The sequence below is a fragment of the Bombyx mandarina genome, chromosome 15 (assembly GCF_030267445.1).
Source record: "Bombyx mandarina strain Sakado chromosome 15, ASM3026744v2".
Lineage (NCBI taxonomy): Eukaryota > Metazoa > Arthropoda > Insecta > Lepidoptera > Bombycidae > Bombyx > Bombyx mandarina.
In genome coordinates this window covers 11709930-11727320 of record NC_143221.1, presented here as the reverse complement: position 1 = coordinate 11727320, position 17391 = coordinate 11709930, and the positions used below count along the sequence as shown (strand labels likewise).

At 37.2% G+C, this 17391-nt stretch overlaps 3 protein-coding genes across 8 annotated transcripts in view; 2 read left to right on the top strand and 1 right to left on the bottom strand.

Moving 5' to 3' along the window:
- LOC114251859 (inter-alpha-trypsin inhibitor heavy chain H4) overlaps nucleotides 1–5331 on the top strand; it is a 30832-nt gene extending 25501 nt beyond the window's left edge. Inside the window, exons 19-21 of the mRNA XM_028186259.2 lie at nucleotides 3341–3549; nucleotides 4356–4489; nucleotides 4986–5331. Coding sequence (XP_028042060.2) covers nucleotides 3341–3549; nucleotides 4356–4489; nucleotides 4986–5028 — 386 coding nt within the window. The 3' untranslated portion in view covers nucleotides 5029–5331. The remainder of the gene's footprint in view (nucleotides 1–3340; nucleotides 3550–4355; nucleotides 4490–4985) is intronic.
- Nucleotides 5332–11264: 5933 nt separating this feature from the next.
- On the top strand, nucleotides 11265–14238 carry LOC114251864 (transmembrane protein 256 homolog). The gene is made up of 4 exons (XM_089733300.1): nucleotides 11265–11283; nucleotides 11343–11472; nucleotides 11645–11920; nucleotides 13594–14238. The coding sequence occupies exons 2-4, from the start codon at nucleotides 11401–11403 to the stop codon at nucleotides 13735–13737; spliced, it is 492 nt and encodes a 163-aa protein (XP_089589426.1). The 5' UTR covers nucleotides 11265–11283; nucleotides 11343–11400; the 3' UTR covers nucleotides 13738–14238.
- Nucleotides 14228–17391, bottom strand: part of ctrip (E3 ubiquitin-protein ligase ctrip) — a 47217-nt gene continuing 44053 nt past the window's right edge. For all 6 annotated transcript variants that reach the window (XM_028186264.2, XM_028186267.2, XM_028186268.2 and 3 more), the window contains exons 32-38: nucleotides 17001–17092; nucleotides 16271–16922; nucleotides 16001–16189; nucleotides 15746–15914; nucleotides 15547–15663; nucleotides 15297–15476; nucleotides 14228–15103 (exon numbers count right to left, since the gene is read on the bottom strand). In XM_028186264.2, coding sequence (XP_028042065.2) covers nucleotides 14907–15103; nucleotides 15297–15476; nucleotides 15547–15663; nucleotides 15746–15914; nucleotides 16001–16189; nucleotides 16271–16922; nucleotides 17001–17092 — 1596 coding nt within the window. In that variant the 3' untranslated portion in view covers nucleotides 14228–14906. The remainder of the gene's footprint in view (nucleotides 15104–15296; nucleotides 15477–15546; nucleotides 15664–15745; nucleotides 15915–16000; nucleotides 16190–16270; nucleotides 16923–17000; nucleotides 17093–17391) is intronic.

Genomic DNA, 17391 nt, shown 5'->3' with positions numbered 1-17391 from the left:
ATTACTAACTACGCTTAGCTAATTCTCTGAGCTACGCCCAAATAAATAAGTAATGTACAATGTTTGTATATTACGTGTTAATATGTGTTTTTCGGCTTCAGAAACCAACTTCTATTTAATGATATCGAGTTCCCTTTCTTTTCCTTGCTCAGATGGGTGAACGAGCAGAGGGCTCACCTAATGTTAAGTGATTATTACCGTAGCCCAAAGCCAACAAAGCCATCTTATCTATAAGTTATTATGCTTATGCTCGCATGCTCTGCTTGCTTATCGAAGAAAATTGTTCACGTACCCAACTAATGAAATTGTACTTTACGAATTTTGTACTTTGAGAGGTCTTAATCGCTGAAGAAACATAATAAATAAATAAAATAGTCTATGATTAGATAAATCAAAATGAAGTCGGTGCGCCGGAAATACGTACTTAACAAATGTTCACGAATTACTTCCACGGTGAAGAAATATAACATTGAGTAATAAAAATCAAACCCGGAAAAATTATAACTTGTGCTTGTGTGTCCGTACGGTAAGGTATCATCAGCACCTTGCCTATTCCGCCGCAAACAAGTAATACACATTTCGGCTTGAAGGGTAAATCTTAAAATTACAGTTATAAAATTGGCTGTTCTGTAGTGATCCCTTCCCGAAAATTTTGTTCGGTGAGGAACGTAAGAACTCAACGGTCGACGCTCAAGCTAAAAATTTCGATAATTTCCTCTAAACAAATATCGGCATAAAATTAAACTATATACCTACTACACACTTAAATACCTACCTTAAGTACCTAAACTTATGTATACATATGGATATACGTATACTATACTATAATACAATAAAATACGATAGTAAATATCTACGATATATCAAAGTACCCGTAGTATGAGAGCATTATTCCAAATCGGCTCAGGAAAAATTTAGAATGGTGTGACAAGACAAAAGAGCTTTTCACATTTCCTCACGAGTACATTTTTCATACACTACATAAAGTATAATAGTTTAAATAGTAAAAGAAACAAGCTAACATGTTTTTTTTTATCCTGGTGGTCCTGGTCGGTGTAATTTTAATCGTAATCAATCGTAATCGTAATTACTGGTGGTAGGACCTCTTGTGAGTCCGCGCGGGTAGGTACCACCGCCCTGCCTATTTCTGCCGTGAAGCAGTAATGCGTTTCGGTTTGAAGGGTGGGGCAGCCGTTGTAACTATACTTGAGACCTTAGAACTTATACCTCAAGGTGGGTGGCGCATTTACGTCGTAGATGTCTATGGGCTCCAGTAACCACTTAACACCAGGTGGGCTGTGAGCTCGTCCACCCATCTAGCAATAATAAAAAAAAGGTAATTTCAGAAGATGAAACTATTAAATTTTAAACGGTACTTAACACGTCTGCACTTGAAATTATCTCAAAAAAAAAGCGGACATATTAAGTTTAAAACGAAGGTACCTTGGGATTAGCTTGGGGGATTAACCTGAACACCAGAGGAAGGATAATATATGATCATTCCGATGATCCACTATCACATCGGATAACAAAGATCGCGAATCTTTCGGAACATGACGACAAACACACCGCGATCTCATTTAATATAAATCAAACCCTAAAAATATGTCATTAGTGGCGGTGGAGTATAAGTTCGCATGGGCTGGTTAATGGCTTGGGTGTCGGTCTTTTAAAAAGCGCGCACACTGCTTCTGTAGTAACTGCCAGTGTAGCTGCATAAGCTAGTAAAGTACTAGCCAGTAATTAAGCGGCAACGCTATTTATTTATTAATATACCTACCATAATAGTAACTTCCATAATGATGACGTAATTTAACAAGGTTGCATTGATATCTCTTAGGTATAGGGTAAAACCTGGATAGATGCCGCAGCGGGATAGATGCCTCATGTTCTAAAAACCTAACTTCCCTCACTCATGACAAAAAATTAATTTAATAAGTAGGAACCACAGTCACTCTATACCTTATGTACCATTTGACAATCGCGTGGTGACGAAGTGTTTTCCTCGTGCACGTAATTTTCTCCGCGCGGAATTTTACGAACACGTCAAAGATTGAAAGGTTAGTATTTAGCGTGGTATAACTTTATAATTAGTGTAAAATTCCATTCTATTTTTTGCTACGTGAATATATTGGTTCATTGAGTCTGCATCTAGGTGTAAATAAATGCTATTAAGTTTATAATTTATTTACAAAAAATTTGGGCATCTATCCTTATCACAAAGGATAGTTGCCCTGATTTTTTGGGGTATAGGTGCCTTTAGAGGCATCTATCCCTCCATACTCTGCCATTTCAGAATACAGCAGAAATATGCCACGAAAACATAAAACACAAACAAATGATTTACAGTTCAAGCAGCGAAGATGAAGATAATCCACTTAACTATAAAATGAAAGGAAATAAAACAATAGATATGCCCCTAAAGAAATCCAAGGGATAAACCTAAAACGCATGTAATAATATCGGCATTGAATGTTTTGAAAACTATAAAAATACGAAGTCGCAATCCGACTGGATTCAATGTTTAATGTTTCAGAACCAGCTACATGAAACGTGTTTTTTCAGAAATGATGTAGAAGATGTGGAAAATTTAAAGCACTATCCAGTTAAACTTCAATTGGACAAAATAATAAAGATATCTTTATTGTGTTAATTTAATATAAAAAAATATGATTTTGCAATGTACACATTGATACTTAATGTGAATATTTTATAAACAATTAAGAGTTTATATTTTTGTTGAATAAATATTTGTAAAATTTAATTTAATAAAACAATAGGATAATGCATGTTGAAACTAAAAAAATTGTAGTTTAGCTTACGCTTACCTAACGCTTTAAAAATTAAATTATGGTCATTTGTGTCATATGAGATTTATCTATTAATTATAAACATTCAAAGACTTAAAAAATACAAAATATTTTTTATTATTAACATGGGTCGTTTCTTGGAGACAATTATTGCTCTGTTAGGAATAGAACTTCTTAATATTTGGTTTGGTTTTTTCGTTTACACGATATAAAGGGCATCTATCCTGCACTGCAGGCATCTATCCTACTCAGTATTTTCTTGGTGGGGCAACTATCCATACAGGTAGGCATCTATCCTCCAAAAAAAGGTTCTACGAAAAACGAATTTCTGCAAAATCTGTATTTGATAGGTTAAAAAAAAATTATATTAATTAAACATAAAGGATTGAGCTAACTACATTAATAGAAATTATTCGTATAAAATTAATATTTTCAAAATTACATGACTATTTCAAAAAGTGGGGCATCTATCTCGGCTTTACCCTATACTATTTTCTCGGTATTGAAACTAATTAAAAATGGTATTTTAGGTGTTGAGCCTTCAACGACTCCTGTTGCCTATGCACCACCAGCATGGTCTACAACGCCGGTGATCGAACAATCAACCACCAGCAACGGCAGCAACTACCATTTACAAGAGTATCCCTGGGCAGCGCCCTACGTTGATGTCTCCAGCGATAGCTTAGTTTTTGTAGCCGCCAATAGCACTATCACATTAAAACTAGTTAGCTCATCTGAGGTTTGTGCTGATTGATTTCCCTATACATTTAGCTTCGACTAAAAAATAAATAAAGTTTTAGTATTGTCATCGGTTTTCCGGAGTCGTTTTTAATTGCTGTATACGTACAAAAGAGTTCACAGTATGCTCTGATTACCGGAGCCCATAGATATTTCTCAAAATGATCCTATCATCTAGGGATATAGAGTGGAAGTATAACGGATAATGTTAATGCTTAACGGCAGAGATAAGTAGGATCATTGTTCCCACCGCTAACATGTCCTTTGGAAAGGAGATGTTAATCGAGTTAATGGCTGCACACTGGTGTCCTTTGATGAATAGCCCGACAGACTGAATTCATTGTAGGCTTCGTACAGGTACGGGCCTTCAATGTATATCAATCACTCTACCAGTATATCATAGTCGGGCAGTTCGTGAGATTCTTTTGCTCAAACATACAATCTTCCGTTTTTGTACCTAATAATCCGATCTACCGAATTTGAATTTATTTTTTATTGCCCTTATAAGCAGACGAGCATGCGCCTCATCTGATGGTGAGTGGTTACCGTCGCTCATTGACATCGGCAAATGTATTTTCGAAAACAAAATAAAACTGTTGTCTTTGCTTTGTAAAGTGCCTGTTGTATATTATATGATATATTTCCATACCCTCAACACCGTCTTGTGAAATCAAACATCATCTTGGTACTATCGGCATTCCAATTTCCACCACCGATAACAATGAGTTTCTACGCGAAGCAATTTTGGAACTCAACTCTGAAGCTCCCTATGTAGTAACTTCAGATTATTATTTTTGTGTTTTGTAGCCTCCTAAATCAGAAAGTGAATGCTCTAAGCCAGTGAGCGGCGACGCGGGCCGGTGCGTGTATCTCACACGCTGTCAAGCCGCTCGGAATATCACCATCGACACCTACAAATCTCACTACTGTGATGTTGATGGGTAAGTTCCGAACTTAATAAACTTGTCCATAGGTACCTATAAGCCGCGCCAAGAAACGAATCGAAAATGGCGTCTATGTACCTGCACTGACAGATGGTAGGGTCAACAAATAAAAAGAAAAATAGAAAGATAAAGTTGTTTATTGTAAAAAAATATAAAAAAAACAAATGAGAATGTACTTTAATTTAAAAAAAAACAAAACAAATTTAACAAAATAAAGACGAAATAACGAGCAAATGCAACAAATAACAACAGAATTTGAGAGAAAACAGAGCGCATCGAGACAATGTTAGAACAAAGTCAGAACTGATATTTTTTTTGCATGCAGTACGCGCCGTGTGCGACTAAAGACAGCAATAGTTTAGAGCGAGAGCGCATGATCGCCGCCGCCATTTTGAATCGTTTCTTTATTGACGCGGCTTATAGTAGCTATTTACGTACGAGATAGATGGATGAGCTCGCTTATTCTGTGTTAATAATGTATTTTATTTTATAGGTTCGCTGGAGTTTGCTGTCCCCAAGACAGCATTGCAGTGTAGTAAATTTGTATTATTATATCCTATTACGTTTGTTACCGCGTCTGTTGTCACTTAAATTTTCAATTAATCACCGTTCACGGGCTTGTTAGACCTCAAATAATGTAACTTTGTAATTGTACTCTTTTCTTAATTCATCACAATAACGTAGTTTCGAAGCCCAGAATATAAAGTTATATATAATTATTATTAATTGTTAATACGTTTACATTACATAATTAAGTATTGTATGAAATGATAAAAATAAAAAATGCTAGAAGGTAATTTCAAAATTCATTTAAGAAATAAAGTAAATATCAAAACATTTTTTTCCAATTTCATTTGAATCTCTTGGTCTTCTGGAAACATATTGTGTCTATAAATACTTATTCTATAGCAGTCTGTGACATTATTTTATGTAAAGAAAAAATAATGTTGTAAACTATATGTATTAAATGGAAATAGATTAGGGAGAATAAAAATACTCAAAGATAATTTTTTCTTTCATTGTACGATTATATGAGAACTTTATGGCGGCATTTAACGGCCGTCTGGTGTAGTGGTAAGTGACATGGTCACTACATACGGGGGTCGCGGGTTCGAATCCCGCCAAGGGAAGATATTTGTATGATAAATATAAATGTCTTTTACAGGGTTATGGATGTATATGAAATTGTATGTATGTGTATAATAAAAATCTTACATTTATTTCCGTTATCTGGTACTTGTAACACAAGTTCTTTACGAACTTATCACGGGACCAGTTAACGTGGCGTGATTGTTAGTAAATATTTATTATTATTTATTTATTTATTTTTATAACAGCAGGCTTCAAAGTATGCAAGCTGCGTCAGCTGCGTGGAATGTGTTGTGGACTTTGTCCTTGAATAAGTACGAAAAATCGTTGTTGAAGAACATTTGTTATTGCTGAAATTGATTGATGAGCTCACGGCTCACCTGATGTTAAGTAGTCATCGGTGGTACCTACCCAAGCGAGCTCACAATCCTTTTTTTTTATTGTCCTTGTAGGCTGACGACCATACAGCCCACCTGAAGGTGAGTGGTTACCGTCGCCCACGGACTTCAACAATGCCAGAGGCAGAGCCAAGCCGCTGCCTACCATTAGTTCTCTCCAGAAGCCTCATTTGAAGAAGGACATGGAGGCGAGCTCATTCTAAAGCCAGATGGTACGTGGTCTCTGGAAATGCACTGTGGATGACCTGTGGAGGGCTGCAGGTACCATAACACCTGAACTCTACTTCCGTGGCGGGCGGTGCGATGGTAAAAACGAGATGATGGAATCGTCTCAAACAGAGCACTCCCCGTGGAACATACGATACCAAATACAGAAAGAAGCGAAGTCTCTCTGCAGACCCAAGGGTTCCAAACAATCCGTGAGAATGGTATTACGGACAATCCGAACGGCCCTCTTCTGTATGAAGTCAAATGGAAGTAGCTGGTATTTGGGAGCCCCGGCTCAGAGGTGGGAGCAGTACTCCACGCGAGGCCAGACTCGTGCTTTATAAACCAAAGTCCAGTTGTGAAGCACCGGTTCGCTCTGTTGAGGACTCCCAGCGTTTTGGACGCCAACTTGGCATTGCCCTCCAGATGACTCCGAAATTGGATATCGCTCGAAATGTCGACCCCAAGTATCCCGATACTCGTGGAAGGTTGCAGGGATACTCCTTGGAATTGCGGCACCATGACAAAGGGGTCCTTCTTCGCAGTAGATCGTCTCTCTTGCACCATGCTCCGAGAACTACTGCGGGGATGTAGTTTGGCACGCTCGACTTATGGAAATCCAGGAGTTGGAGCTCCCACCTGACTGCACACTATGTGAAGCAGATCTCCGGCAGGGAGCTATAACACCGGCGAATGTTTGGTGGTGTAGCACCCTCGTCGCCCAGTCGGTCTCCGACGGTCACAGACGGTCTCCGACTCCGGCACGACAACTGCACGGCAGGATTTTACAACGGTTAGCGGGACACCTTCCCGGGGAGGAGTTTAGTAATGACACCCGGATTCAGGTCCCCTACTGACCGGCGAATACCATTTCACTGGGTTTCCTCATAACCCCGTCAAACAATCACGTCTTGCGTGCTCGCACGGCTGCTCCGGATGTTTCAGGTACCAATAAGATTCACACCCAACAAGGAAGAAGAAAGGGAAGGAATAGAACTGGCTCTCCAACCCATAGGCCGGAACACAGCTAGGCTATTAAGCGGCGGACTCTAGTTAGAGGGTTGTCGCCAGCCAGTCAGACTAGGTCCTACCACCGGTTATGTTTTCGGCCCCGTTTAGCACCACCCAGGGGTCACTTGTAGGGTATCCCGGGTTAAACCTACGGAAGCAGGAAGCATCAACCCCCAAAAGACGCCCTACCACCAGTAATTACGCAAATTATAATTTTGCGGGTTTGATTTTTATTATTATTAATAATAATAATAACAACGACAATACCTTCAAATCAGTCTTAAATTTAAAGAAAAAGCTCAAAGTTTTGTTTCATGTGCTTCCTAAAGGAACCATTAAAAATGCAGTGTCACAAAACTTTACCGTATGATATGACAGTGCTGGACTCAGCACTTAGATTTTCATAATGAATATGGTAACATTTAAATTATGTTGTGCTCCAGTATGACAAAATTCAGTATTTATATTTTCGACATTGCTAAGGCAATTTTTAGATTATTAGTCGTATTAGTAGTATTAGAAGTCGTCGGGGCCTAAAGGATAAGACGTCCGGTGCATTCGTATCGAGCGATGCACCGGTGTTCGAATCACGCAGGCGGGTACCAATTTTTCTAATGAAATACGTACTTAACAAATGTTCACGGTTGACTTCCACGGTGAAGGAATAACATCGTGTAATAAAAATCAAACCCACAAAATTATAATTTGCGTAACTACTGGTGGTAGGACATCTTGTAAGTCCGCACCGTAGGTACTACCGCCCCGCCTATTTCTGCCGTGAAGCAGTAATGCGTTTCGGTTTGAAGGGTGGGGCAGCCGTTGTGACTATACTGAGACCTTAAAACTATATCTCAAGGTGTGTGGCGCATTTACGTTGCAGATGTCTATGGGCTCCAGTAACCACTTAACACCAGGTGGGCTGTGAGCTCGTCCACACATCTAAGCAATAAAAAAAAATTGTAAAAAAATATCTAAAAACAAAAGATTAAGGAAATTACCCTGTAGGGAAAGGAATGATCTACCAAGCAGATGTTGTTTCTCTATAGACCGAAGTGATCGTCCGAAGATGCTCTTCTTAAGCTTTGGGAGGTTAACGTGTTAACCGTTACTACGTATCAGGGTTTGGACTGATTTCTTCTGATCTATGATAGCTACCGCTACATCACTTCCCGCAGAGGACTGAGTTTTTGTCAGCTGTTAGTTTCCTTGTTGGAATTATGAGGGAACTGCCCCATGAATCGGCGAGGCAGCTGTCATACTCGCGTAGTATAATATAAAACCGAAAACCGAAGCCGAAAGCATGTTTGGCAGTTCTTCGTATCTGTAACGTCACTGCAGATAGCTATTATTGTAATAAATATATTAAATTAAGTTTGTGGCTACTTTTACTTTTTACAAGCTTGGAACTACCAGTGCTGCTCGATGTTGAATGGAAACTGAAATAGTGTATTACATCTATGATGGCAACTGAGCTAGAAGGCTACGTTAATACCGTACATAATCTAATCGATTATAATTCGAATCTAATCGTATTTCATCGTATTATCGGTGGGTGGACGAGCTCACAGCCCACCTGGTGTTAAGTGGTTACTGGAGCCCATATACATCTACGACGTAAATGCGCCACCCACCTTGAGATATAAGTTCTAAGGTCTCATGTATACCTAGTTACAACGGCTGCCCCACCCTTCAAACCGAAATTACTGCTTCATGGCAGAAATAGGCGGGGTGGTGGTACCTACCCGCGCGGACTCACAAGAGGTCCACCAGTCAAAATTAAAATAAGACATGGCCTAAATGAAGGTCTTAGTTATTATGTCATAAAATCCATTAAAAAAATGGATATTGTGCTTATATAATACACTTATATAATATATCGTGTGTACCGTAAAATGGGGTGATTAGGGATTGAGAGGTGAACGGGGAAAAAACCAGAAAAATCTTACGACGCTCAATAGCTATTAGTTTTTTAACCGTTATTCGTTGCAAAATCTTCCATTTTTTGTAGTGTAATAGTAGAATATTGAAAGTTCACAAAACAACTCTGAATATGCAGGATATGCAGATATTCAGAGTTGTTGATGCATGATATGCTCTGAATATGCATGCTGCTAACTTATTAACTTTTAGTGGAGGCAATTATTTTAGTGCTAAAAACTTTGCTCTCTTTTATTTATTTGATAATAATAGAAGACGACTGTGATTTATAAACTTTATTTAGTGTTTGAACAATCATATATATTAAAGGCAAGTCTCAGTTGTTATTGAAGTGAAAACTTCTTTAGAATCGTTGTGATTTCAAACCGGATGCAACGGAAAAAACGACAGGTAAGAGACACAAATACAAAAATGTGTAGGATGAAGCCAGCAAAGAATGAGACAGAAATATACATACTATTTAATACAGCGCCATCTGTGAGATTTTTTAATACTAACGTGTGTATGAAAGCTCTTGTAGTGAATTTTAATTTAGGATTATACGTGAAGTTAAAATATCAATTCACAGAGGGCGCTACCTTACAATTATTTACTAATGACAAAATTTTACATATACTTAAGACGTTTAGGATAATTGTATTTTAATTTTGGAAGGTTTCACTTCTACCACGTGTGAATTGCACACATTTTGTTTTTTTTTTGGGTTTTATGTTTTTTGATAATATAAAAATACATGTAAAAATCTGTTGTTTTTGGAGATAATGGGGACGTCTCAGGTACAAATAACAAAGAAAAAGGGGTCAATTGGGATGCGGATGGGAACTTAAATAGGAATGACCAAAGTATAAATAGGTACAAGTTTGTAGGGCTGTCTATGTAGTTATAACAATCTTTTTTAAATGTGTTTGGAACTTTTATTCACTTTAATGTCTAGAACTTTTATTCAAAATTATCAATGCAGTGTTATTTTATTGTTTGGCAAATATTTATATTATCAGTTACGTATTGTTTTCTATTTTTAGATATGCCTCGCGTGTACGTATCAAAGAGTGCAAAGCCTTTTAAGAGATATGATCCCTTAATATTAAAAACAACAATAGAAGCCTATGAAATTGGGAATAAGTCTTTAGTTGAAATAGCTAAGCAATTTAACATAAGTAAGTCGGTTTAGCACAGACATGTAACAAGAACCATGAAATCTCGAGGCGGACAAAAATGTCTAAGTAATACATAATAAAATATATTAATATTTCTTCAGAATGGGATTTCTGCAGAATCCACTTGATTAATCCATGGAATAACCGACAGACCTAATCTCTTAACCCAGATAAAAATATGAGCCTCAAAGTACTTACCAAGAACGACGAAATTTAAACCGTTTATAAGAAAGCCCGCTCGTTCGAATTTAGGTGCTTACTCTCCCATAGACAGAATCCTTTGGGATTACAACAATGTCCACGGTATAGGTAGCGCGGTCTCCGTCAAGCTTTATTTGGAGTTGTCCGATTGCACTGAACTAATTTTAAGTGATAAAATAGATGTTTTTTCTAATTGTCTCACTACTTACAGGAAATATCTATCGCGGATAATTTCCCAAGTAAATATAAATTAATCATACCTAAGTAATTAAATTTAATCAAGTTTTAGTAATATATTTTTTTTTGTTGTCAATGAACTGTCAATTGCACCTATAATTCATATCATCTTCTTATGTACTTTTGTCACTTTTTCAATATTTTTTATTGAAGATCACTTTGTTAGTGCAACTATATAAATAAATAAATTGAAACCAAGTAGTGCCAGCCCTAGCAAATTTCTCTATTAACACTAATTTCGTCCCCATTAACCACAATTTCTGGGTAAATAGGGTTAACACCTATTTTTGTGTTTTTTGCTTATAATGGAATGCTAATTGCATAGCTATAAATTGGATAACAAAGATACCCCCAAGGCTCGATCATTTTGATCCTGATATAGCATTTTAAACATCAACAACTACCTTAAAATTGTTCATCAAGTTGCAAATTGTCCTTAATCACCCCGTTTTACTGGTATATTTTTAAGAGATTTTATGACCTGGTATACTATGGCATAGATAATACACATAATTTTCTATGATGATAACGATTAATGAATGAATTTATCAAAGTGCCAATGGACTTTGTATCCGGCTAATAAATAAATTTAAAAAAAAAGAATTTATCAAAAACTAAAGTAAACACGGATTTCTGTTCTCATATTGAAATTATAAATTAATTTAAAGGTATGGTTAATTGGATGGATGCTTTGATGATTAATACGGTGACGGAGGGAACTATGAGTTTATTACGAACCATAGTAAGTTTCGATTTTATTCTGGAACTCTATTTAGTTATTATCAGTAGCCGTTTCGAAGTACACCTCAACAGTATTATAATATTTATGAAAAAGGCGGACTAACATATAAAAATTATAGTGTGTTACATGTTCAATTATTTGTGTTCTTATTTTATGTTTTTTTTTCTCTCAGGGAATCTTTAAATCTAGCTCAGTGGACAAACCACCAACAACCATAATGATAAGAGCTCCATTGTGGCAACTTGCCCAAGAAGCCGGTCCTTTTGTTAGGCTGGCAGGACTAAGTGGTGCTGCTGCTGTAATCCTTGGTGCTATGGGAGCACATCGAACTTTCCCTGAGACTGAGGCTAAAGACGACTTGAAGAAAATATTTGAAACTGCCAATAGATTCCATTTTCTACATACCCTCGCTTTAGTAACCGTTCCTCTGTGTAGAAGACCGTATATAGTAAGTTATATCTAAATTCCCATAAAATATTCATTAATACTAAATTATTTTCAAAATACATTATTACCTCTTTAATAACCTTATAACTTAACAATTCCTTATGGTAATAATATTAATAACTTTAAATTATAAACTCTTCCAACTTGTCATCTGAATTAATAAATGCACATAAGTGAAATATTAAAGGAAAGCAAGATTTTTAACTTATCCTGTGGTAATTATCATGTATGCTGGCCAAAAACTAGTAGTCTATAGCAAATATACATACATACACATAAACATACATTTCCTTCTACATATTAATTATATCATTATATTGAAACAATATTTTATGTGAGTAAGTCTGCTATGGGCATAGTATTCTTTACTTATAACTTTCAGATGTCTTTTATTCTGATATGCTTATCATGTGAAATAGTTCAGTCTCATTATTTGGTAATAATTTGTTTACTATTATAGTGTTCTCAGGTTTAACATTCATTGTTGAGTTTGTACATAGCACTTTTGAAAGATCATTTTTCTATCAATTTTGTTTACGCACAATAAAGGAGGTTACCAATTTCTTTCTCCTTTATCAGCTTTGTGATGTTGCTAGGCAGTACTCTAATTCATAGCATAGCAATAGAAAAAGCATAGCAATAACTAATATTGCTATGCTTTTTCTTGTGTCAATGAAAAAAAAATACCATGGAGGATATTAAATAGCATTTTATGTGGCTCTAACAGCATAACAGAAATCCACATAATTACTTCAGTGCGGCATTTAGGGCACTGGTGACCGACATGGCAGTCATAGGGTTAATAGTTAATCTATAGTATCTTTACATCTTTGCAAAGATAATTTCAAAAACATTAGTCTTTGTTATTTTGCTTTGTATGATATTTGATGTAAGAATTGCCGAGATGCATGCCCGGCTAGACTGGACAAGTTCCACAAATGTGTGCAGTTGAAGTTGTGTACATGTGGTCCTGTAGTGTTACGCAGTATTCTTGAGGGTATTTCGTTGGATTATGTACAACTAATCAATCCATTTAAAACTGTTGGATTATAGATCTTCTGCAATATTACTTACATTCCTCTCATTATTATCAGTCATCATCATCACTCTTACATTCATTGTCTATTATTCTGATCTTTTGTCTTTTTACACCTCTCACTTCATCACTATCATCGCTACTGCTAATGTTGTCTCTACTGTCAAGCTCCCTGTGCTTTTCATTCAGCAACTCCAAATCAAACTCGAGCTTATCCTCCATGGTAATGAGGAAGTGAAATTTCAATTCAATATATCTTTTCATTCTGCCCAGGCTGTCAAGTTCAAACTTATGCTGAAAATGCAGTCTGCGTAATGGTACTAATCAGATGAGAAAATCTTACATAATGTGAAGGGGACAACACATTTTTGTAAGATTAGATGCAATGATTAGAACCACAGTATAAACAAATATTAATCACTGCCTGCACAAAAAAGTGGCGAAGGAAACTAGCTCATCTCTCGAGTTGAGGCATTAAATCATGTGATGAACGAAAGTGACATCTCGAGTGGAAAGAGTAAACTCACATTCTTTCTTGCATGTAGTTTAACGAATATCAAATTAAACTATTAAATGATTAAACTTATTATGTCCTGCATAGTTATTAATTAATTAATACCATTTCATTTTTATTACAGGCTGGTGCATTTTTTATTGCTGGTATGGGAATGTTCTGTGGAACTTGTTACTACCATGCTTTCACTGGTGATAGAAAATTGCGTCAATTGACACCTCTCGGTGGGACCTGCTTAATCTTAGGATGGATTGCAATGGTGTTTTGAATTATTTTTCTGCTAGATAATTAAGAAAATAGTCTTAAATCAGAAGCTATTTATTCTTTTAAAGTAGAAATTAGTTATGGTGGATAGGTTCATATAAAAAATGTAGTATGAAATATATTGTGATATTTTAAGTTTTAATTTGATTCATATCAGACTTTGATTATATTTTTATTGCTTAAATTATAATGTAGTTAAGATTAATACCTGCATATTCATTTGTTCTTAATTTTCAATGCATTGTAATGCAGAATAGAAGGAAAGAATATTTTAATAATATTCAGTTTTTAATAAAACAAAAACATATATTAATATGTGATGGTTCGCTTGTTTTTCATTACTGGGGTCACAGAAACACTAAATAAAGGTGCATTATTTTTAATTATTGTAAATTACTCATTTCTAACAGGTTGGATGTGAATATTGGTTGGATGCTTCAATACTGTTGTTCATGGTGTGTATACCTTTGTAAGACAGTGGTAATAAAGACAAATTTTGATATTATTATATGGTTTATTGGAATTGTTACACATTAACTTTGCACTTTTCATTTACTCATTTATGATACTTATTGAATCAAAAACATACACCGTTTGGTAATAAATGCCATATAATTCAGAGGACACTCCAAGGAGGACAATATAAAGTTAGAGGCCATCAGTGACCCCATCAAGTGACAGTACATTTCTAACATACATTACTGAAGCTTTTACAGCTTTACCATATATAATTATTATTTAAATCGACTTCTTGGGAAAATTGTGAGTTACAATAGTTATTTGAAATGTTTTCTGTAAACAGATAAAATAGCCATCTAGATATATTATATTTGCCACAGTCTACATCCACGCCACATCTAATCTAAAGAGCGTCACTCTGGTGTATTCAAAAAGAAATATACAAAGCTATCACATTAAATTAACGCAAAATATGATATAAACATATCTATGTAATCTAAAAGAATCGAAAATATGAACAAAACTAAGAACGCCGCACTTTCAGTGTCCATCACATTATAAAATATAGGTTCTGATTGCACATAAACATTTGTCCAGAGCTTATACACTGCTGACTATAACAAAATTACAATAAGATATCACTAACCGCATTCACACGTGTATACAAAGGGGGCGATATATGTAATCACAGTAAAAGAGGAAACTTGGAGCCAATTATGAAAGGTGGAACGAATGTTGTCCCTCAGAAGCAGCGAGCCGTAGCTTAGCGCGCATCACCTCAGCGCTACTGTAGTCTGGCAGCTTCAAGTAGTTGACACATGTCATTACTGATGGCAAATATTCATCCGGATCCAATGAAGACTCCAGCGATTTACGCACCACTGTTAGCGGTGGATTCAAAGCCTTGAATCCTGTAGCAATTAAATATTTTATATGAAAAGTATTTCAGCAATACTGTATTACAAACGTTTCGTATATTTTAAAAACTTAAAGATATTTCGTAAATTTACAAATAATAATCCATATACACCATTATGTGTTATATGGTTGGCAAAGAGTACTGAACAAATACCTATTAAGTTACAAAATCAATCAATCACTTACCACCAGTTGGCAGCCTTGGACTTCCAGTAACAAACTGTAAGAAGTGTCGTTGTTCTTCACGGTTGTACGACGCCAAAATATCAATAAGCATGCGTATAGCCCGCGATTCTGCATTGTATCCATGATCCGGGCGAATACATTCCGCCAGCATACGTGGATCCCATCGTTGGTCGCGACCACCTGGCCAATAACACAATTACTTACGGGCTCATAACAGAAATAAAAATAAAAATTGAACTCCGTAACATACCTGAAGGACTTCCGCAAAACACTTGTTCCAACTCTTCAGGATAAAATATTTTTAAGTTACTCAAAGGAAATACCGACTCAAATCCTTCTTTGAAAGCTTCCATCTGTTTTGATACACCTGTAATAAAATTTGTTGTTAGGGCAACATATTTTTATATTTGTTGTTATGACAAGAAAATTAATATAAACATTTTCCTAACCTTCAAAAAGTAGCCAATGAGTTACGAGATCAATATAATTTTGCAAATTGTGCGCAGTGACGGGCATGTCCCTGCCACCCCGACGCAGTTCCGTGCATCCGTCTCCGGGCAAAATGAAGTCGAGCCCGAGCTCTTCAATCGGACATCCATCTAGCTCAAGGTTACTTATCTAGAAATAAAAAATAAATCATTTCAATTCAAAAACTTAGGATTTAAAGAAAAATATAATAGATATTATGCATAGTGTGTACTAACAAGTTGATTCTTCTGGTCCTGTGTATGTCGGGTGTCGGCTGCGATGTGTTGTGCGCGATCGGCGACGCGCCGTAAACGACACAGAGAACGCCACAGTTCGGGCGCCACATGTCGCACGTCGCTCAAACTTAGCCAACGTTCCTCGTTCACCACCCATCGGTACATTGTTACCGACAGAGGAATATCCACCTAAAATTTAGATAAACGGATCTAAATTGTATATTATCACAGATGAAGCGAACGAGCAAGCTAGATTATCTTAAAATTTACCATTCGTGAATCCATAACCGCTTTAGCCATGAACTTTCCAAGGAAGCGGAATTTGGCTTTGACTCGAGAGAGATGAGATGCGCGGGCGTTGCGACCCAGCGCCTGCGGAAAGAGTCCGCACGGCCACGAAACGAAGGCAGCCGGTTCGGGAGCATCTTTATCACGGTCCGTCGGTGAAGTGGCGCGCGTGCGTTCTTCGTCCAAGTTCAAACCGTCGCGTACCGAAGTAGCGAGGCGGGCCGCCGCTTCGCCCGATTTCACAATTTCACCCCCGAAAGAGCTAGGCTTCTGTTTGAAGTTTTCGCTGCCGTGCCAAAGATCGAGGTCCGCGCGTTGCAGTTCTTGCGAGACCAGCGCGTAGAACTCCAAGGTGGGCCCGAGACCGGTGCCGACTTCGTTCTCGTACTGAATCTCGAGGAGCGCCTTGGTGTGCGCGAACTCGTGCATGACGTGTTCAGCTTGGCGCAGCACGTTGTGTCGCTGCACGGTGCGCTTGCGTCGGTCGAGGCGAGGCGCCACGCGCTCCGTCTCGCCGCCCGCCGTCCCGCCGCGCTCCCCGCCCGCCTCCAGCAGCCGCTGCAGGGCGCGGTCGCGGTCGAAAGACACCACGTAGAATAACAAGTGCCGACACTCGAACGGCAACACGAACGGACTGTGAACAATAGTATTTCCCAAGTAATATTTATTGGTCATCGTTCTTGCAAAGTTATCAGACTATCGTGTGACTTACCATGCGTAGGCGATCTTTTTTAGCCACGGCGGTAGATTGCCTGTCATTATTACTAATGGATCTTGCAACTGTCTATTGGCTTTGGCGGCGAGCTGAAAGAAACAAAGTTATAAATTTCAGAGTATGTTTGAAATTGAAAGAGCCTTACAATTTATGAACTTACTAGCTGACCCGACAGATTTGGTAATGCCCCAATCGATAAATAAAATACCTAAACTTTTGTATAAAATATACTTAAAACAAACAAAAGGAAACCGTCCGACGGGTGACACATCAGAAGACACACCTTCTCTAGACTTCCACAAATAATTCAAGACCAAAATTAGCCAAATCGGTCCAGCCGTTCTCGAGTTTTAGCGAGACTAACGAACAGCAATTCATTTTTATATAT

Bases quoted from the DNA above. Each gene is read 5' to 3' on its own strand.
- LOC114251864 (XM_089733300.1), top strand. From the start codon at position 11,401: ATGGTTAATTGGATGGATGCTTTGATGATTAATACGGTGACGGAGGGA. The intron at 11,473-11,644 runs GTAAGTTTCGAT...TTTTTCTCTCAG, and splicing joins TGAGTTTATTACGAACCATA to GGAATCTTTAAATCTAGCTC. The intron at 11,921-13,593 runs GTAAGTTATATC...TTTTTATTACAG, and splicing joins TGTGTAGAAGACCGTATATA to GCTGGTGCATTTTTTATTGC.